At 34.5% G+C, this 22,592-nt stretch overlaps 2 protein-coding genes across 4 annotated transcripts; both read right to left on the bottom strand.

Moving 5' to 3' along the window:
• Positions 1–408: 408 nt before the first annotated feature.
• On the bottom strand, positions 409–6,625 carry LOC128549775 (uncharacterized). The gene is made up of 3 exons (XM_053527328.1): positions 6,228–6,625; positions 2,404–2,440; positions 409–1,147 (listed from the first exon to the last, which is right to left on the bottom strand). Exons 1-3 carry the CDS (start codon positions 6,277–6,279, stop codon positions 580–582), a joined length of 657 nt encoding a protein of 218 aa, XP_053383303.1. The 5' UTR covers positions 6,280–6,625; the 3' UTR covers positions 409–579.
• Positions 6,626–6,776: 151 nt separating this feature from the next.
• Positions 6,777–21,606, bottom strand: LOC123539590 (uncharacterized). Of its 3 annotated transcripts, XR_008367925.1 has the most exons (5): positions 21,082–21,606; positions 20,028–20,180; positions 18,538–19,254; positions 15,613–15,746; positions 6,777–9,470 (listed from the first exon to the last, which is right to left on the bottom strand). XR_008367925.1 is itself a non-coding variant. In XM_053527330.1 (4 exons), the coding sequence occupies exons 1-4, from the start codon at positions 21,152–21,154 to the stop codon at positions 9,312–9,314; spliced, it is 519 nt and encodes a 172-aa protein (XP_053383305.1). In that variant the 5' UTR covers positions 21,155–21,593; the 3' UTR covers positions 6,783–9,311. The 3 variants fall into 3 exon arrangements, 2 of the variants coding, with proteins under 2 accessions (XP_053383305.1, XP_053383304.1); XM_053527330.1 differs by lacking the exon at positions 18,538–19,254 and having other exon boundaries at positions 6,783–9,470; positions 21,082–21,593; XM_053527329.1 differs by lacking the exon at positions 18,538–19,254 and having other exon boundaries at positions 6,783–9,470; positions 20,019–20,180; positions 21,082–21,592.
• Between the last annotated feature and the right edge of the window lie 986 nt (positions 21,607–22,592).

Below are 22,592 nucleotides of genomic sequence, written 5' to 3'. Positions count from 1 at the left end.
ATGCGTGCGTGTTCGATTTTAACGGCTCTTCAACATTTTTTCAGTCATATAAACGACGGTGTCAACTTGTAGCAGTGAGCACAATACCCAACTTTATATTGCCGCCTCACTGGAATATCACGCCATAGACACGTGACATGATACCAACCCACCAAGTTTTACTGACACCGGGCTGATCTAGTACTATCCTCTTAATGCTGATCACCAAGCGAGGAAGCTACTAGTACCATTTTTACGTCTTTTGTAAGACAGGACCAGATATTGAACCCAAGACCTCCCACACTCGAAGCGGGCGCTCTATCAATAGGCTACGTACTTTGAAGTAATTGCACATATTTTCAAATAGAAATTTGAGTCAAATAATTTATAATATTTTATGTGTATACACTTGTTTATTGTCACAAAAAATAGAACACGCGAGCTTGTTGACTTTGAACATTAAATTGTCTAATTATTAAAATGTACGTAAGAGCTGTCTCCTCTTTGTGAACAGCAAAACGGTAAAAAAATGAAACTCTACAGCAAAATGGTGAAAAATGAGAACACATTTCGATATTTATTAGCTTTATGTTATATATTCTATTCATCTGCATTTCCGTCAGAGCCCTCAAACTCCTGGAAATAGTCAGGCCAACATCTCACGAAGCCATGCTTCTTGTCCCATGGTGTCAAGGGTTTCAGACATACAAACCCTTCGCAACACAGCGGAAAATACCCTCCACAGTGGTCATAACCTCCGGAACATTCCTTATCCCACGGCAATGAGTTATCCCGTGAATTTATGCCAATGACGTGATCGGCTCTCAAATCACGTGATATTTTTGCGCCATATGATGCTCTATTTGTCGACATTCCTTGCTTACCGGTGCCCAGCATCATACGCTTTAGTAAGACCCGAGCGACAGGTGATATGGATTGCCCTTCCATTGAACCATCCTCTAGACTTTTAGGTGGTGCAAGTTCTTCTAAGGAAATTTCCTCTAGACTTTTAGATGCAAGCCCTTCCGCGGAATTTTGCTCTAGACTTTTTGGGATAAGGATATTATTTTGAACATTGTTTGTGTAAGAAGACACTTGCTCGTCGTTGGAAGATCGACGCTCTGATTTGTGTGAGAGAAGTCGAATAAATTTGTGCAATACGTCCGAGCTGAAATAATTACAGATTGTAAATAAAACCAATTATTCATATAAAGAGTAAATATATTTCATATGCATTAAAACTTGTTTGGATTATCATGTATTGTCCGTAAGTATTGACCTGGCACTCATTAATCTTCGCCAATATTTTCCGGCGCTTTCGTTATTTCACGCGATATTTGTATCCTGAAAATATCTCCATAAATTAAAATACTAGTAACCAATATAGTTAAACAACGGCACAGTGGTAAGCTCTCCTACTTCTAGGCAAAGTTACCATAGGTTGGAATTCAGTTAAGACCATTTTTATTCCTTAAAAGTAATGTAATTGTATCGATATTGCTTTTATTCTTACATTATTGTATATAAAACATGTAATATTTTTTTTGTGTACTGACGCTAGTTTCTTTAAATGTCCGTTGAAAGAACGAACACTTGCCCGGTCCCGCAGATTAAAGTCGACATATTTTGTAGAGCGGTTTACTGACATGTACGTAGAAGAATGTTGAATAATAAAGTATTTTTCTAAGAAATGAAGGATAAATCATGACAAATTTTACAATTTTCCCTTCTGTTAAGTTTACAGATGAAATAAGAAAATGATATGGTCAAACAAGAGGACTTGAACCCACAACACCGAGAATGGAAGCTGAACGGTTTGTGACATGCGGGTTTTCAATAGTTATATCGTTATTAATTAATTAACGTAAACATATGAGCGGCGCCATGGAAAAACCAACATAGTGGCTTTGCGACCAGCATGGATCCAGACCAGCCTGCGATTCCGCGCAGTCTGGTCAGGATCCATGCTGTTCGCTAACAGTTTCTCTTATTGCAATAGGCTTTGAAAGCGAACAGCATGGATCCTGACCAGACTGCGCGGATGCGCAGGCTGGATTGGATCCATGCTGGTCGCAAAGCCACTATGTTGGTTTTTTTTCACGGTGCGGCTAATTATGAAATATTTATGAGTGCCAGGTCAGTGCATATTCAAAATGTCTCTTTGATATCAGGCCAATATAGTAGTTTTTATGTGTTTATACAATCATCAAAGCACGCTTTGAGACAAAGCTTTACATGCCACTGCAGACTAACTAAAGAATTGTTCAAAATAGAAATATAGATGGTGACGAAAGGAATAAAATTGTATATGGTTTGTTTTATACGTGTTCAATGTAAAATATGCATTGTTTAGATTGCAAGACTATTCCCAAATTGTGAAAGAAAAGTGTTTAAAATGTTTATTAATCATAACTTGTAAATTACCTTTTTACTTTTGCACCTGCACTTCTTCCGACTGTAGCTGAAAAAACAACAACAACAACATTGAAATGTATTTAGTACTTTATCATTACAGGACTCCCTATATAAATAGCCGATAGATAGGTTGTGCTACCAACCGGTCTAAAGTTCAATACTAAATTTATCTGAGCTAAGTCAAAACTTCAAAAAACAAAGTATGAAAATATATTTTTGAAGTCCTGTAATAAAGCAATCACTGAATGACTTTTTGGACAATAATTCATACTATTGCCAGGGCTCCGAAATATTACCCCACGTTCCTTCGAATCTAGGTAACTAGTTTTGACCATTGACCTGCCTGCCATTCAATAAATGTATGATTTGATATGAACAATAATTACTGATCATTAAATATTATTGGTTCTTACCATATAAACGATATGTAAGATAAATATATAAAACGACTTATTTGTCTTACTTTCTTCAAAAGTTGAGTATTTGATTTGAATTTTTCACCGTTCACCAGTAAACATGTTTATCATGAATATCTCGTGATTGCCGCGGGGTATTAACGTTACGATCAAGTTTATCTTCTTTATCTTTTAGTCATTTAATTGATTCTGGATGAATCACAAATCTTGTCAACATGTCAATGACCATCTGATAATGTAAACACGAGTATGATAATGAATCTAAATAGTCAAAAACAACAACTCCTGTATAGATTTTACAACAAATGCACATTAAAAGCAGCAAAACATCAACATTGTAAAAATTTATAGAATGGTATATATAACTTATTAAACTCATTAAAAATACTTATATACAATTGATATTTATGTTGTAATTTCTAATCTACAGCTAAAATCCTGTTATTTATATAGTGATGTAATCGGATACAGCTTTTTCTAAAATGTTTTTGTGTAATATATTAAATACTAGCTGACCTTTTATTATGAAATTTGGACTTAATCAAAACTAACAATTCATCGTCAGTGATAGCACTAATGATTAATAGCCTGTTATATAACTCACACAATCAAAGTATGTCAATGTGTATTTGAATTATTGTTTATTTTTTGTTACAATGACTCGTGACTTACATTTCTTATTGGAATGGTTTGCTTTATTGAGTTTAAAGTCACGCTAATACAGATTAAGGGCATTAATTATGGCGACTGAGTTCAAGCTTTTGAAGGGAGTTTAAGGGTGCCCATCAGGAATTATTTCAGGCACGGGGCGGGCATAAGGGTCTGAGAACCGCAGTAAGCCAGCCGGATGTCGAACTCTACATTCTTTGCGAGGTGTGGAAGCTATTGCGGTGAAGGACAAGTGATTCGAAGCCTGTGACATTACGAGTAAACGCTTGATAGCGGATGCTTCTTTCTTAGTGAAAGTGTATTCCTCAATCAATTTATTAAAGCCCTAACAAGGGCCCGAAACTCCATGCATATATTAGTAACCAAAATTAATGTTCAGTGTAATTGTACATGTTTTGTTTCTACTTAAAACGGAATCTCGAATTCATCCACAAATTGTGTATAAACCATAGCCTGGTTCAAAATGACCTTTTCCGTACATGATGTAGGCATACAAAAATTAATCGAAACTTTATTGAATTGAAAAAGTTAAAAGGTTATGGAAGGCCGGTACGGCATGTCCATTCTAATTGGTTTAAACAATACTTTATTAATCACAATTCATTTACAACATGTACATGTATCAAACAGGCATACAAGATTGAGTAGGAAGCTAAAAGCTTATTTGAAACTCTGTCCTTAAATATTTACGTTTATCATGTAAAATCACGGTAACTTATAAAGTGATTGATAATGTAAATTGCTTGCAGTTTATTCGTCTACATTTGTTTTATTCTTATTATATGTTTTAAAGCACGAACGCAAAAACAAAATAGAAGATAAAATAACATTAAAGTAATAGGTTGTTATTTTATCAGTTGTACTAAAATGTGTATGTCTATGTGGCTAAGAAAGGAGGTTAAAAGTAGGATACTAGAGAAGAAATGAGTTGAGTGGTCGCTGTGGAGACCAGCTTTGATTTGAACTTTGTCTATATACCGTGTGTAAGTCTATATTGGTTAGTATGCCAGTGCATAATAATTATGTTTCGAATATCTTTGTTTTTTTGTATGTACTTTTGTATGTGCAGGAATATTGAGCAGTTGTGTGTGTGTTTGTAATCAAGGTGTGTGTGTAAAGTAACAGTTGTTTGTGGTCTGATATTGTTGAAGAGTTCTGTGCGTTCTATGATATATTTTTGACAAAGAAAGAAATAATGGTAGGTGTTTTCAACTTCTCCGCATGTGCACAGAGGACTGTTGGTAATGTTTTTAGAAAAGAAGTGTTCGTTAAGAGAGCTACAGTGAGTCCGAAGTATGCAGTATTTGATATTTGCGATCTCCAGCATAGTAATGACAATGAGGTTTGTGTATGTCGGCGAAGAGTCTTCTTTTGAAGGTTTACAAAGTTGGAGAGTTTCGAATGTCCGGTGGTAATTGGTTCCAGTCAGTTATAGTTGATGGAAGGAAAGAGTTAGCAAAAAGGTTGAGTATTGCATTAAAGGTTTCAAGTGTTGCTGGCATTTCTAAGATTGTATGCAGAGACTTGACCAACAGTGTGAGGAACTAGTGTAGAGAGATACTCTGGAGATATAAGGTTAGACATTTTATAGAATAGAAAGAATATGTGTTTATTGTCTTCTTGTTTTAAGAGGCTTCATGCTAAATGCCAAAATATTTAATACGAAATGACAATTACTTAATGCTAAATGCCAATACTAAATACAAAATTCTATATTCTATATGCCACATATTTTGTGCTAAATGCAAAACAACTAATGCCTATTGCTAAATGATAAATGCTAATCGTCAAATTATTTAACTTTACTAGTTAATGAGCTGTATCTCTTAAAATAGTATACACTACTTTAATTATTTGAAAACATATAATCAAACCTACCAGTATGCTATGAAGCAATGTACCGATCACGGGAACATGGTACCGAAACTGTTTGCTCTTAATGTTTAGGAAAAAGTTTTTTATCTGAGACAAAATTATGTAAAGAAGGACAAAGACTATTTCAAGGATGCATTCATCGTGGCATGCAAGAAAAATATTCTACCACTAGTGGTACCACAGAGGGGAATATCCAAAAGTCGGGTAACATTTTACGCCATAACTCGGATTAGCCTCATTACCGCCAAATAAGCCACCCTCGAGTCAGATATTTCCATCTGTACATACAACGTGTGAAATAATCTAAATATATTATCTTCTCTCCAATTTACTTTTCCAGAATATATAAAAATGCGAAATTATACATGAATACAAATTACGCGTATTAAATTACTTGAAAAAAATAAGCGAAAAGCTTATGGATTCATTTATAGGTTCATTTCGGCCTCCAAACAAACTAAAAAATACGCGTTTCATTTCATGCATAAATTAAAAAAAAACCAAAAAAAAAAAAAAAACAGACTACTTATTTGTTTCTACATACCTGTCATTTATTTGTTAAAAATGTTTACTACTGAAATGAGATACATTAGGTACTTAATTTCCGGTATCAATATCTTATCACAATTGTTGCGAAATATATTTTTTGTATAATCTAAAATAACGGAAATAACGGAAAGTCTTTGTAGAATATCAATTTTAAGTAAGCTAGAGGAAATTCATATGCTGTAGATTTGCTGGCATAAGGTAATAACAGGATCAAATTGTCATCAACAGGACATTGGATTTAGACTCTCTAGATGACAAACGCCCGGAATAGTGTTAATCATGTTAATCTATTCATAATAAAAATATTCAAAAGAATATACATACCTTGTATGAAAAAGAAACAAAGACAAATATATAAACTTTTCGACAACTGCATTCTGAATGAAAAGGTTTCCTTAATTTCTCTCCGATACTCCAGTTAGACCAGTATGATCAAAACGTCCATTCGCTTTTTCATAAACACAAAATCTGCCAATACCTCTAAATTGATCCTAAATTCTGATATTTTACGGTTGAAAATAGATTGGTCAGCATGACAAAACATAAAAGTTGTTATAAACAAATCTACCTGTACCATAAAACATTGTTTGAATGAGAAAAGATTTAATAACTGCAATAAATGTCAATGTGGTTACCGATTTACCGGTCAAATGGGTAATCAGGTTCTAATCTTTTGTATATCTTGTACACACTATGAGGTAGAGAATTTCAAGTCTCATTTTGACAAATTATTTTCTTCTAAAGAGTTAATATAATTGCAAGAAGATTCTTTTGAAAGCCTGGAACGCAATCAAACAAAATAATAGCAGTCTCGTTTTGAAAGTCAGCAAACAGATTACATATGTATATATACTACATTTTTTATTATAATTTAGTATATACATCTCATTATAGATATACTACATGGTCTGATAAGGGATCATCCATGATGCTTAAGATGATAGTGATGATGATAAATACTGCAATTATAATTCATAATGATAAATGATAATTATGACTTTTATCTAGAAGGAATGATATATTTCGTAAACGATTATCCACATAGTTTCTGATAGTTTATTTAATTCTCACCCACAAGACATGTTACAATTTTTTTCACAAATGCACATAACAATAATTTTCGTTACCCGTGCGTACTAATAGATAAGAATTCTATACACACATATACATTTTCCAGGAAGGCAGTGAGAGGCTGGATATAGCGTTCGTATAAAATTTTTCAAACACATCAATCCCTCTGAAAGCCTTTCCTTTTTCGGAACCATCTAGTGAAATATCAATGATCAGTGATGTAATAAACCCCTCAATGAGATGGGAGATGGTGCATATATGCATATAGCATAAGACCTTAAGTATTAGGCCCATAATAGAGTACCTCCATTTTGAAGGGTATTCAATTCCTACGATAAACCTACTTTGACTGCAATTCTGGGGGGGGGGGGGGGGGGGGGACCAAGCGATTTCTTGCTGTTCAAAGTAAATTTATCTTTGAAACAGAAGGGGTAGAGTTACACATCTTTAAAAATACTGAGTTGCATGCGGTATAAGTTCTCTATTTTGCCTTCATTCTTTAGATTACATATTATGGAAGAAATGTAGGTAGGTTATACTTCTGCCCCATTGTTATTTTTGAATAGAGGGAGCAAAATTCAAAACAGACCCGCAGAATTCGACCTTAATTTTTCAATGTTGGAGTTAGAATTCTGTCTCCTTAAATCCGTTTACTTGAGGCACCCTAGAAAAAATGATATTGACAGTTTTATTTTAAGTTTTATAACTGTTTACCAATAGTTTAATGTTTCTTTCATAAAAAATAATGGTAAAATGAATTGTCTGCAAATGTTTTAGATAAAGGCCATCATTTTGAAATTTGTCTCTACTTGAGCTTGAGGAAATACCATAAATTACACCAAATTTATAAAAAAACGGCACAGTAAAAGTTTTTAAAAATTTGCAACACAGTGCAAAGCACGGTCAACTGTAAGAATATACAAAGCAAATGCCATTTTTTAAACATTACTATTAGGGGCCTAATACATTAAAAATTCCTAATTAACGATAACATTATCTCATTACAGCAACAACAACAACAATGATAATAATAACAATAAAAATAATAACATTAATAACAATAATAAAAAGAAAGTGTTTAGGGAACACGCAAAGTGGACATATCATAATTATGATATGCAAACATATTTTCATGACGTCCTTCATCCGATGAAAACAAACAGAAAAGATATGTGTATCTTATACATAACTGTCCTTTATCAGTTAGTATCACAATCCATATTCATACAGTACTACAGTATTCAGTATGATATAAAACACTAAAAAAAATCCCGAATACATGGAACAACACATATTCTTGCATAAAAACTACTTTTTTTCACTGGATCCGCCCATGTATTAACGGGAGAAAAATCGTGTGCAAACAAGGCAATTCACGTGCTGTTAATACCCGATTTTTATTTTTGAAATGCTTTCCCAGGGACGTATATGTAATTCTGCGCAGATTGACATCTGGTATCTGCGTCTTGTTTTTTTTCATAAAAACCTCTTCTTGAAGCATTAAAGGTGCAATCTAAACCATAGAATGGTTTACTGTATCAGTAACTAACGGCAAATGCGCTGCCCCAAACAATGTTCGTATTCGTTTCTTCCCTTGTTTACTCCCCTTTTAGAACTCGGCGTCAGTTCAGATTTTGTAGACAACCGTGAATGTTAAAAGATCGCGTGTTTACCTGTGCAATTCTTTGTTTTTAGGTATCATATTTATGATTTTGGTAAGTATCAGTCGGTATGTTTTTATCTAATTTCTCGAAGAATTTATATAAACAGCTTGGAAACTTGACACTACGTTCGTACTCATCCGTACTCCAACTGCGTGTCCGTACTCAATGTAACTCGAATGTAAAGTTATTATTCTTGAAATTGTGATCGAGTCCACCAAATTGTGAAATGATATGAACAATTATTGGTAATTTTATGTTTGTAATAATGAGAGATAAAAAATATCGGTTAAAAACCTTCAGGATGTGCTTTTGATAGTGTTGTTTATTTCCGGGCCCTGGATACGGATATTTAAAACATGTTTACCGTATCCAAGAACAACAGGAATGGTAAATAAAAAATGTACCGGAATCGTCAAGTCATCACATATGAAAACAATACATAAATCGTCGTGAAATATTTTTTTATGCAAGAATAGCGACAATACACGTTTGTTTTGTGTATTTACGTCTACAGAAGCCCTTGGGATATGTTTGTGACCTCGACCTTCGGTCTCGGTCACAAACAATCCCGCGGGCTTCTGCAGACGTTTATACACAAAAAAACGTGTATTATCCCTACATACTTAAGATTGTATATCTAATGGACGATATTTGCACCGTGTTTTGTATGGCCTTACAATTCTGTCTTTCTTCTTGGTGTTTCGCAATTTGGTGTTGAAGCGAAAAACTGTGTTACCATTTCACAAATAATCTCAACCTCATCTGTCGGATAGTATCCCCTCATTGAAGCGCTTTGTATCCTTGAAAATATGCTTCCTTTTTCAACGTGTTTCTGCAATTAAGTTCATTTTATGATGAAATAATATCGACTGGTAGTGAAAATAAAATTAATTTTAATATAAAAGTCAGAAAGAAATTAAATTAAAAATAGAATCTCTGTAAAAGTTTGCTTCAGGAACATCGGACAAAAACGGAACCGATATTGACATTGAAATTGGAAGATACCACAGATGGACTGCTTTATATACCTATCAACAAGATACATGTGTTATAACAATCTTTCTTTAGAAATTCTCATCAGAGCTTCTTTTTCAGATTATAAGAACTTTTCACTGGTTGAATGTGCGGATGGAAATATCTGGCTCAAGGGTCAGCCGAGTTATCGCGAAACAGTTACCCCAGACCAAGATACTTTCATCCGCACCGTCAACTAGTGACAAATTCCTTTTCTTACATACCGTAATAAAAGAACACAAATGCTATTCTTTTTCAGCACTATTTTGTTATAGTAGCATATGAATTTACGCATTCATTCATAAACTTCAGCACGTGATTCATCTTGCACCTCGGTTTTCGAGCACCGGCAAAACACAGATTAAACCTTTCTGGCATGTAAGAATTGACGATCTTTTCTGAGTAATCTGTAATAATTGTCAGAACAGAAATATCAGCTATGTATTAGCATAGCCTAGGAGCGTTACTAACCACGGTCTTACTGTTCGTGAAAACGAATAGAAAAGATGATTAAAATAAATTGGAAAAACCACGTTACAAGAAAGCAGCCGTATTGAATTTAAACCCTGTAAAAGCGAAAGAATAGATGTAAGCATGACAGAAATTCACACAAAATATAAAGACAAAGTAAAACATACAGGCGTAGATAAAACACAAAAGAAAAGATACACAACTGGACTCCAACTAGGAAAAAATATATATATTTGTTTATTACTGTCTCATCCATTTACACACATTACATAAAACAATACATAAAACATTACATAAAATTGACTAACAAGACATGTAAATGGCCGTTCTAACATAGAACTACAAGAGATATATCACAGAAATTTTTAACTTATCACATTTGTCAAAGCACATACTCTATCACAACTGGGAGCATTCCACAGTGGAGCAAAGGAGACAATCATAAACCTTTAGATCATGATCCTCATCCCCACTCCAGAGTAAAGTACCACATTACCAAGAGACTCTATTTAGCCGTGATTTAGCCTGTGCTTAAGATCAAGCATCAATGAACTTTCACCGTGCTATTTACATTTATACAATTAAAAGTTAAAATATCTTTGCTAATCATAGTCTAAAATCTGCCATAAAAGTAGAAGATATTAAGATACTGAAAATTGTATTAGGGTACTAATGCACTTAAAAATAGGAGCTAAAATAATGAATCTACATATGATCAGATCATCTGTAGTTGGATTAGCAAAAATATTTTACATGTATACACATAGATAATTGTACCCTTGCAACGCGACAGAAGGCCATCACAACAGCCGTACGCACAATCTCCCATCAGTCAATGAGAGGATACAATCAGTTTATGTCACAGCCACTCATCGACCAACACAAGACGATGCACAAAACCACGTAAAGCCCCCGCCCGCGCGGCAACACTACAATTATCAGTGATACTGTGTATAAGAATTCTTCATTTTAAAACAATAATAATGTTACAACTATTAGATATCTATACAATCAACTACATGTATTATTTTTACTATATAGTTGATTATTTCTGAGTCTTAAAATGTTATAACAGGTTTTTGCTAAAATCCTTATCATATCTGGGTGGGTGAATATAAACTGTAACTTATCAGTATCACATAAAGTATGAAAACTAGCACTGACAGAGTTAGCTTTTTCAAATAGCAATTGCCTATCTAGCACATACATTGGACATTCAAGTAAAACATGCATTTCCGTTTCAACCTTGTCCGCACAAAATGGGCATTTTCTTTCAATTACAGGCAAATTTACATAGCGCCCAGTTTCTATCCGAAGTGGTGCCACACCACACCGGAATTTAGCAAACGCAGACCTATGCCCAAATGACATGTTTAATTTACAATATTGTTCGACAGTATATGTAGTCTTAAAGAGCTTATATGTTCTTAGCTTATTGCCACCTGTACCATTTACAGCTGTCACTCTTTCTAAATCAGTCTTCCAATTTTGGACATGATTTTGCATCAAAACATCAGATACATCTTTAAGAAACTGTTTGCAAGAAAATGGTAAATGAACATATCTGTCTAAACCAATCGACTTTAGTTTTTCTGTAACAATAAAAGACCAATTCTTACATCTACTACTACCTTTGCTTAATGTCCAATTAAAAATTTTCTTATTCACTCTTGTACTATCATAATTCAAACACCTAGACCAGTGATTACAGATCACTTTCCACTGCTCATGCAAAATAGGCTTCCAGCCCATTTCACCCTGTACAGCTGCGTTTGGGGTGTACTTGCCCGTGCCCAGGTAAAATCTCATTGCTCTATGGCGAACCGCATTGACACACGAGTAGGATTTCACTCCCCACACGGCCGCGCCATATGATATTACAGGAACAACATAGGCATTGTACAATTTTGTATATACATCATACGGTAGCCCACCGTAACTTTTAAACTTTGCAATGAGAAGTCCCAGGGCACGGCCAGCACTCTGAGCAACTACTTTTGCTGTAATACCATAGTCAAGGTGTTCGGATAAAGTAATACCAAGATACAAATAACTATTAGCATATTCTAATACAGACTGTCCACAGTAAAAGACATATTCTGATCTTTGCACAGATTCTGGTCGAAAGTGAACAATATTACTTTTACTTATATTAACAGACATGCCATTAGCTGTACACCAGTCATTTAACAATGTCAACATGGCTTGTAAATCATTTTCATTTTCAGCGATCAGAACAATATCGTCTGCATATAAAAGTATACAAATGTCTTCATCACCAATTTTAATACCTTTGTGCAAACCTTTCACTAAAATAGCAAGATCATTGATAAAAATATTGAATAAAACAGTCGATAGAGAACAACCCTGACGCAAACCGGTGTTTACATTAAACCAATCTGTTAGAAATCCATTTACACGTACGCAACATGATATGTCAGAGTATAATGATTTCACCGCTGAGAGCATTTTGGTTGACATGCCAATGTCAGACAGCTTATGCCAAAGAAGGTTTCTGTCGATGGAGTCGAACGCCTTTCGAAAATCTATGAAAGCACAGAAGGTTGATTTTTTACTTTTCTTTCGCGTTTCAATGACATTTGTGAGACTGGATATATGATCAACAGTGCTGCGTTTTTTGCGGAAACCATTTTGCTCTTCAACGATGAGATCATTATCATCTGTCCATTTTACAATTCTTTCATTAAGAATACTACTATATATTTTATACATGGTAGAGGCTAATGTTATACCACGATATGACATAGGATCCCTTTTGTCTTTATTGCCAGACTTTGGTATAGGGTTTATAATACTCTTAGACCACGTGGTAGGTACCTGTCCAGTTTCAAAACAAACATTAAATAAACTATGTAAAACAAGTACAGATGCATCATTCTTCAAAACTTCTGATGGGATTTGGTCTACACCAGCAGCTTTATTTAACTTAGCCCTTTCCAAAGCTTTAGCAACCTCAAAAATACTAATATTTGTATCAAGATTTAAATCAACTGTGTCTGGAGGCAGTGCATCTGAACTAGGCTCAACAGTGGCAGTGTTGAGCAACTTACAAAAATCATGTTTCCATTTATTAAGGACTGTTTTGAGATCCTCTGAAATGCTACCATCATCAAGCAATACTTGCATCGGAATAGATTTATTACTTTCAGACACAATTCCAACTTTACCAATGTTTTTCCAGAACAGAGTTTGATCATTTTGCAAATTAAACAGCATATCACTTTGTGTCTTATACCAATAAAATCTCTTGCTTCGTTGCACCTCTCTATCAAACAATTTCCTACTAGCAACATAATCTTGCTTTAATGTGACTTTTTGCGCCTTTTTTGTACACTTCAACCATTTTCGTTCAGTATCATGTACGACTTTGAACAGGTCTGTAAGTTTTTGGCTCCACCAAGGTTTTGACTGTTTATTACTCCTAACAGTGTTTGTATTAAAAGATACAGTTTTGCATGGTAATTTATCATACATTTCATGTCTAACAATACTACACCATCCATTATATGCCGTGTCAATATCACACTGCAGTCTCATGCCCTGCTCAAGGTTGGATATAACAGCGTTAATTTCCGATAAAACACTATCATCAGACAAAAAAGTATCTGGGACGCTTTTGATATTAAATTTATCAAAACTTGGCGCGGTCTCACCAGGCTCAAGAGCATGAGGTCGGTGGCAAAACACCATTGGGAAGTTACCATTTAACGGTGCTCTAAACCCCGACCGTGGTTCAGCGAAGACATGTAATCGCTCACGTGTGAATACCTAACATTTGCAAAGGTGACCAAATGCAAGATATTTCAAAAAACAGTAATGTTCATATCCGTATATTTTAAAAGATAACACACCATATACTAGTATAAGTGAACTTAATATAATTGCAGACGACACAACATCAAGAAACGCGAAAATGGCCAGAAGACAAACATCAAAAAAGAGCTTTTAAAGCTGCCATCCTTTTCAGAGGTATTTTAACAGGAGAGTAAACGTGTGTAAACAGAGAGATTTTCGCGCCCGCGTGATGCTAACACACCCTTTTACATATGCGCGTTCCATGACAAAGTGTGAATGCGTTACGGACCCAATTACGGCGTGATCAATCAACGATGACATCCCCCGCTTTTCGTGAACATCTAATAAAGTTGGTGGAAAACAGATATGCATTTTAGCCATTTACACGTTAATGCTAGAATAGCCTAGAGCATGTTCAATTTTTGTTGTCTTTTTATGTAAGCTGTTATCTCAATAACCTCTTGCGGGAATGGATGGAAACTTCAGACTTATTTACTGTAATAAACTGACTTACACTGCACAGGTTCCATAACTCTATTTTGCTTTTTTACAAAATTATGCCCCGTTTTCGACTTAGAAATTTTTGGTTAAGGTTTTGTATGTAAACTCGTATCACAGTACCCACTAATGGGAATGGATTGAAACTTCACACACTTGTTCACCGTCATGATCTGACATGCACTACGCAGGTCCCATAACTCTGCTTTGCACTTTTTTAAATTATGCCCCTTTTTAACTTAGCAGGTTTTGGTTAAGTTTCTGTATGTAAGCTGGTATCTCAGTATTCACTAATTGGAATGGATTGAAACTTCACACACTCATTCATAGTCATGATATGACATGCAATGCATAGGTCCGATAACTCTACTTTGCATTTGTACAAAATTATGCCCCTTTTTCAACTTAGCAGTTTTTGGTCAAGTTTTTGTATGTAAGCTGGTATCTCAGTATCCACTAATGGGAATGGATTTAAACTTCACACACTTGTCCACTGTTATGAGCTGATAAGCACTCTGCAGGTTCCATAACCCTGATTTGCATTTTTACAAAAGTATGCCCCTTTTCGACTTCTGTATTTGTTCAAATGACAAAGCTGTTGAATAGTCGAGCGTTGCTGTCCTCCGACAGCTCTTGTTTATATATACGCGTTGCGTGACAACGCGCAAACGTATTATGGCAACAAAACGGATAAGCAAAAGAAAATGACGTCAACGTGATCAAACATCTGAGGAATGTTCTCCTTGTCTATACGTGGACGTCATCAAAACAGCGGCCCATTACAACTAAGCAGCATTGTCGTAGCTTTGACGCCTTTCCCTTTGCTGTTCATACAAAATAAACGTCATAATTGTCAGTGGAAAAGAGTAGGGCGAATGTTAATATTTATGTATTAGTTTTTACGAGGTTTATGCTAGACTAGCCCTACATAACTCGCGCAACCGACCCCTCTGCATTCTGAAGAGGTTATACGTTAAAACATGCATTATCCCTACACTGACTCTTGAATAATATAAAATTATGTGCGTATTATAAAGCAGAGTTCCCTTGAAAAAATCCCCAGTGCCAAATAAAATTCTAAAGAAGTGGTATTATCGTTTTTGATGGCAATATTTTGAAATGCGTTTTTTTATATTACATACTAAATGTTTAATCAAAGAAATGTTAAAACAAACCAGCCATTTCATCAGCTTTGCAGCAAAGGAATTTTTAACGATTCCTGCCTTTGAAAATCCTAGAACCGATATTCCATATCCAGGAATAAACCCTGCTGCCTTACATACAATCCTCGACATAGAGAACCAAGGGTCTGAAAATTATAAAGAAATATTAAAGTATAAATACAATGAAATCTGCAATTGACATCTTGCAATACTTTTTCATGTGGCAGTAAATGGCGTTTTCTAAAACCAGCTATCTTAGTTTTGTCTATATTGACATCAAGGCTCCACTTTTAACAATAGGTGTAGTATAGAGAGCTCAAAATAACCATGTCATTCATCAGCAAATAATAACAGCATAAGTATAAATCTTGCTGTAAGAATAGTTCGATATCATCAATAAACAGGAAGAATAAAATCGGCAAAATTACACCCCCATCTCCTGGCGTATTCCGACTGCATATTCGAAGATATCAGAGTAATTATCATAATATTTCATTCAAGATTTAACTTTATAATATATATTCCTGACAATATAAAGCACTTTACCTTTAATACATACGTTATGTAATTTTAGCCACAATTTATTCCTATTACACACAGTCAAACGCTTTTTTAAGATCCATAAAGACACAATAACACAACGTTTTCTATCATTTAGATATTTTTGAACTACTGACAAATAAAATAAACAATTCATCTAGAGTAGACATTCCTTTCTAAAACCAAACTGTGCGTCAGACAATATACTATTTTGTTCACAATAACTAATTACTCTTTCTGTTAATAATGGAAGTAAAGAGTTTAAACAAAGAGCTGACTAGTGTAATTCCTCTATAATTATTTACATTGGTAACATCACCTTTCTTATGAAGTGATATAATTATATAATTATAATAATATAATTAACCTTCAGTCCAAGATTCAGGAAAAGAACCACCAGATAAAATACCATTAAATATATCACAAAAGTGTGATAGATTCAATAAAATTTTCATTAATCAATCAGTCATTACCAGGAGATTTCCCTTTTTAATGTTTTAACAGCCTCAATAATTTCTTCAACACTAACGGGTTTATCCAAAACCTCATCTACATTTTCCAGATTAACAAAACCAATCGAAATCTTCAGCTTCAACATTAGTAGACTGCAATATAATTATCTTTACTACGTTTGGAAAGATACTTAAAAGATGAGTCAGAAGAAATATTATTTTTAACATTTTCTATATTCCAAATATATAAGGTTGTGATAACCGTAGCTTTTCACTCTCCATAATTTTAGAAGCTCGGTATCGATTACGTTTAACTTTAATACTATGATAATATTTTGATATTTACCTTTCAATCAACATTATTGCTCTCTAATATCATTATTTCTAAATGTGTGAAATTTAAATATCACATTGTTCACATTCACAATCAAACCAGTTCTTTTTGTTTTCCTTAGAGAAATCAGTAAACGAACTTCCTCTGTTAATGATAGATGTTTTACAAAATACTGGCTTTACAACCTCTTGTACAATATCTCAGTAAAACATGATATAAGATTATCAATAGATAATCTGTTACTAATATCTGTACTTTCAGTTAAGAGTTACGTCCATATTTCGGTACAAAGGTTCGAACATCACCAAATTATAGAAAGAAAGAATTGTTTTACATGAACATTAAACAGCATTTTAAACATTTATATTAGTAGGCAAAACAACTGTCAATTTATTGATATATTATGTATTGAAATTCAGAAAGGGACTTCAAAAAGGGACCACACTTCTAGACAGTTCAACGCCTTTAAAAACCATTTTAAAAAAGATGTCTGTATCGTTTTGATGGATTTGCACAATGCCCCGTGGCTAACTTTACGTAAAATGTTACACTGCTTTGAAAGTTTACTTTATTTCTTTACAAATGACATTTGTTTAATGGGGGTCAACATTTTTAAATATTTGAAGTATATACATTAGACCATTTATGTCTAAAAATTTCCTGTACATCGCTTGTTATTCGAGATCTGTACAATTAAGTTTAGGGAAAGGACAGTCAATCACCCATCGACATTGTGCGAACATGAGCTAGTATTTAGGATACTATCATTGTCAACACTTGACTTAACAGACGCACCTTCTTAGAAGTAAAGTGCACGTTAGTCCTGACTTAGAGGCATAAACTATTTCATACCAGTTTATTTGAAAGTCGAGTCAAGAATTAGGCAAAATATATGACGTACAAATCAATGCAAATTAAAATTGTGTGACTCCTCTTTGACTTTTCAAACGACGCCGTCTTGATTTGAACATCTGCTTACATTTATCAAAAAATGTATAAAAGTTTTATAGGTACTAGACGTTACTATTTTATTGCGTATGCCTACCGTATTTGCAATTACCGCAAGAAGCCGAAGAATAGTACGATGACTGACTCATTCATAGCATTTTTAGCTTTAGTTTTCTGCACTTAAATCATGGAATGGAACGTTATTAATTCAGATCGTCGAGGAAACGTTATCTATTTTTTCTATCGAGCGGTGTTATGACTTGTATAAATTTAATTTGTGCCTTATGTTTGCTTGATGGGAAAAACTAATCCGACTTGCAACTACTTCACTTTCATTTCATAATGTTTGAGACTTTTAAGAGCTATTTCAATACAGACTGTATATACTGGCATCACATATTTAAGTGGCGTATTAGTTTTAGTTTTTAAACTATAAGACAGACATATGCCTAGTTGGTTGGAAAGTTTAATTAGAAATGATTTTAAATCAGACAGTAGGATAAATAGAACATTAGGTTACTGTCGTTATAAATCTAAATTTATTAGGTTCGTGTACGAAAAAAAAAGAAATCTTGGCTAAAGCCTTGACATTTATATTTTCTTCGGCTTACCTAATAAATTTAAAATTGTAAGAAAGTGACCCGATTTCTCTGGTTAGCTCACCTGAACAAAAACGTGCTTGGGTTGAGCTATTGTTATCAATCACCGTCCATCCGTCGTCCGGTCTTTTCTGCAAACGACATGTTTTCCGAAACTCGTCAAACACATAGCAGCCAGTTTTCTTATAAAATTATGTGTATAGTAAGAACTTTGTCAGAAATGTTTGACCGATTTTTAAATATTTTCATTTGAATGTTCCTTCGGGATAACCGTTTTCAAAGAACATTCACATTACTAGTAATCAGATTTGCCAAACATAACCGCCAGAGGGCGTATTCACTTTGCCATCATATGTCCTGTATATGGTGGAATCGTATGAATCCGCGGACTAGTTTTGAAAGTAATTTTTCCAGAAATGTTTCTTATTATACATGTTTGAGCTTTGAAACTCTTTTGAGCGATATAGGAGCATCATGACCCTCTTGTTTATGCCCACTTTGAACCTTTTTGAACCAAAGGTTAGTAAAGATGGATGGGCGTGTTATTGTTTCTTGACCTTTCTGATAATGAATTTTTAAAATAGAAGTTTGCTTAAGCCGGTACTAGGGGACATGAGAGGTGCTTTCATGAACACAGAACGACCTAACCGACTCTGCAATTTGTTTGCTAGGTTACATCCTATGCTACCAAAGGATCTTTTTGTACATTTATTTACTGGTTTATAGCATCCTGGTATTGAACTCTCCAGAGTTTGTACAGTGCTGTTACGAGCTAGCAGACCTATAACAGAGAAAAGACCTTAAAATTAACTTTTTCATGAAATACTTAATGAATATTCACTAAACTTGGTTTGTAGCATCCACTGATATACTGTTTATACATTTGTTGAAAAGGTTCCGATTGATTGCATGTAGGGGTAACCAGAGCTAAAAAAGTATATATGAATAAGCTGTAATGAAATGTGTAAGATGAGACGCTAGAAATATAGTCACCTGAAGTTGGTCAAGGTCAATGTGAGCAACTAAGAGCCATAATCGCCTTCTCGTTCAGACACCAGGGTAGAACCCCCAACCTTCTGTAAACTAACTGGATGGCTTCCTGACATGAAGATTTCTACACTCCATGCAAGGATCAAACCCAAGTCGATTAGGGACCAAGTGATTTGAAGTCAGTGATTTTAACAACTCGGCCTTGGAGGTCCCTCTTTTGATAAAGCTAAATACAGATAATCAATATTAATTTCCGTAAATCTTGTGACTCTGAAGGCGGAAAATTCACGGTAGGGATTACAACTCTGAATTTGCACCGTCGTCATATGGATATTCCCCGAAGTTTCCCATTGGAACCTGTGTTATTGCGTGACCAGTTACTTTTTGTTGTTGCAGATATCATTTAATTGATATACACAGCAATGGATCAACTTAGTTTATTTTAAAGAGAAAGCAAAACTGTAAATAAAAGGGCACGCACATTAGTCAAATGTGTTTTATATCTAGCTTGTAACTACTTAACCTTGATTCAGTCCTTAAATAATGTATAGATACCCTTCTTACACGTTGGAATATCATAGTTCCAGTCCCCAAATCCGTCTTTCATGAGAACAGTGCATCCGCTAGGACTGTAACCATGGTGACATATCAGTTCACAGAAAAAGCCGACCTTGTCGGTATGAAGTCGCCACTCTCCATGGTGCGCCCTGCCTTTTTCTAAAACAGGGTAAAGGATGTAATTACGCCGCAGTGATCGAACCGACAGTATTATAGTAGGTGTTTGTACATGTATACAGTTATTCAGTGTGTATATTAAATATATAAAATCCAAAGTCCTTAAACGAATCTGCTTAAAATGCCTACACGACCATTTGAGTGGCGCTTTGATTGCATTCTCTTAGCGGGAGCGATTTCATTAAAGCCAGTACGTTTGAAGTCATTTGCCCTCATCATCGGACTCATTTTTGGCAACAAGGAATATTTTAATATAGATTAACTAATGTGTTACATCAAGAAATGACATTGGAATTAAACCCCATACCTCTGCACACCCTGATCCAGAAATATATTTAATTTGGGAGGGGTGGGGATGGGATCGGGGGCGGCACCAGTTTAGAACGAAGGCGTCACCAGCGAGGCACATAGCACCTAGTGCGGGTAGGTATGGGATGGGCCCACCGCTCGTGTTACGGGTCAGGGGGTGACCCCTAGAAAATTTTGAAAAATAGATATGAAATTGTGGCCTCCCGTTCATTTTTGTCTAAATTTTATGGAACTGGTGGGTAATTATCCTCCTGTTAGTTGGGTCACGTAGATCTACCTGGAAAAGTTTGAAATATGGATATGAAGTGGTGGCCTCTGGTGCATTTTTGGGGCTAAACTTTAGAAAATGTTATTTCTTTGACAAGATAGTCCGGTGCAGATTTGATGATTAAGTTCACTTCTGAGCCAACTGGGGTGGGGCGGGGCTGGGGAATCAATAAAATTGATATCCAGATTATATGTCATTGTCAGAATACAAACATGTCAATGTCCTGCATATGAAACTATTGTTCATGGCAACAATTTAATTTTGTGTAGTTATATAAAAATTTTACAACATTAAGGAGATACAAACCTGGACAATAGTTCACTACACTCTCTTTACCTTTTACGGTACTGATGTTTAATATTATTTGAAATAAAACCATTATACATGCTCAGATTACGTTATCCATGGTCAAACACGCCATTTAACATAACTTTCGGTCACATTTAATTTAGAAAGACATTTAGTAAAACGCGAGTTTATTGCACTGGGTTTATCTTGTTTACCCAGATAAACGATATCTATACAATACACCGTATGAAAGTTATTTTGATTTTCAGAAAATGAAAATAGGACATGGATGGGTTTTTTTTTTTTTGATTTTCAGAAATTAAAAATTGGGACATGACTGAATATTTTTAACTACCTTTAAACTGAATAACACTGCAATTATTCGTTTGAATATCTAACATTTGCGCTAAAGATACCGAAACAGAAATATATTTTAACGGGCTGAGTAATGGCGGCTTGGTTAGTCAATACAGTAGTAGTTCTCTTCTTAACATATAGTCATTTACCGTGTTTGAGTCATTTCAACTAACAGCGGGAGTATACTGCCCAAGTAAGCATTTTTTCTTCTAGTGGCTGTTTTAACCCTAAGTAATACTGTAGCTATAAGCAAATTTTATACACAGATATTTTATTAGTTTTGTATTGTTTCTATATTTTTAAAAGAAGGGTAAATCATATCTCTGACAAATGTCTGTTTTAAAGATTTTAAGAAGCTGTTGCTGATCACTTTGTCCACGATCTGACCGTGCACGACAAAGAATATTTAATAGTCCACGTTCTGACCGTACACAATAACCGTTATATAACAGTTCGCGATTTGACCGTGCACGATAACCGATATTTAATAGTCCACGATCTGACTGTGCACGATAACTGATAGCTAATAGCCAACGATCTGACCATGGACGATAACCGATTTTTGAAGATTTTTGTGCGCGATAATGCTAGTTTTCCTCTCTCAATATTATAGTGTTATCAAGTAGATTCTTTTTCTGGTTTGCTTGTTGTTTTCTTCTTTTTTGTTTGAGGCCCCGTGTGGGGTAACCCCGTTTATTATCCCCGTAACTGGTATGATAGGGATCGGAGAACCATCCGCCTACTAACCTTACAATATCCAAAAACATTTCAATATTTAATTAGATAATAAAAGTTTCTACATGCATACACAGTACCATACATAATATATTTACAAACAGTTGATGATATTTCTAATTTTAAGCTAAAAACGGACCTCAAGCATTCTGTTTAAGAAACACAAAGGAAGAAAAAAAGTGACAAAAAATACAAGCGAGAAAAAAAAACTGAAAAAAGTGTTGCCCTTTTCCTACTATCACTGGATTTTACATCTAACTTTTTGTCAATAATGGATATTGTAATTTCTTTCTCCTAGTCAGGGTAATGGTTGGAAATCATATATTCAGTTTTTGTAACAAAATTGACTAGTTTTCCTCAAAGTTATGAAGATCATTGTTTATCTTGGCGATATATTTCATTGTTATGAACTTTTGTTTAAAGTATATAACAAACGA

The sequence above is a fragment of the Mercenaria mercenaria genome, chromosome 16, assembly GCF_021730395.1.
Source record: "Mercenaria mercenaria strain notata chromosome 16, MADL_Memer_1, whole genome shotgun sequence".
NCBI lineage: Eukaryota > Metazoa > Mollusca > Bivalvia > Venerida > Veneridae > Mercenaria > Mercenaria mercenaria.
This window is presented reverse-complemented; position numbering and strand designations above follow the sequence as displayed.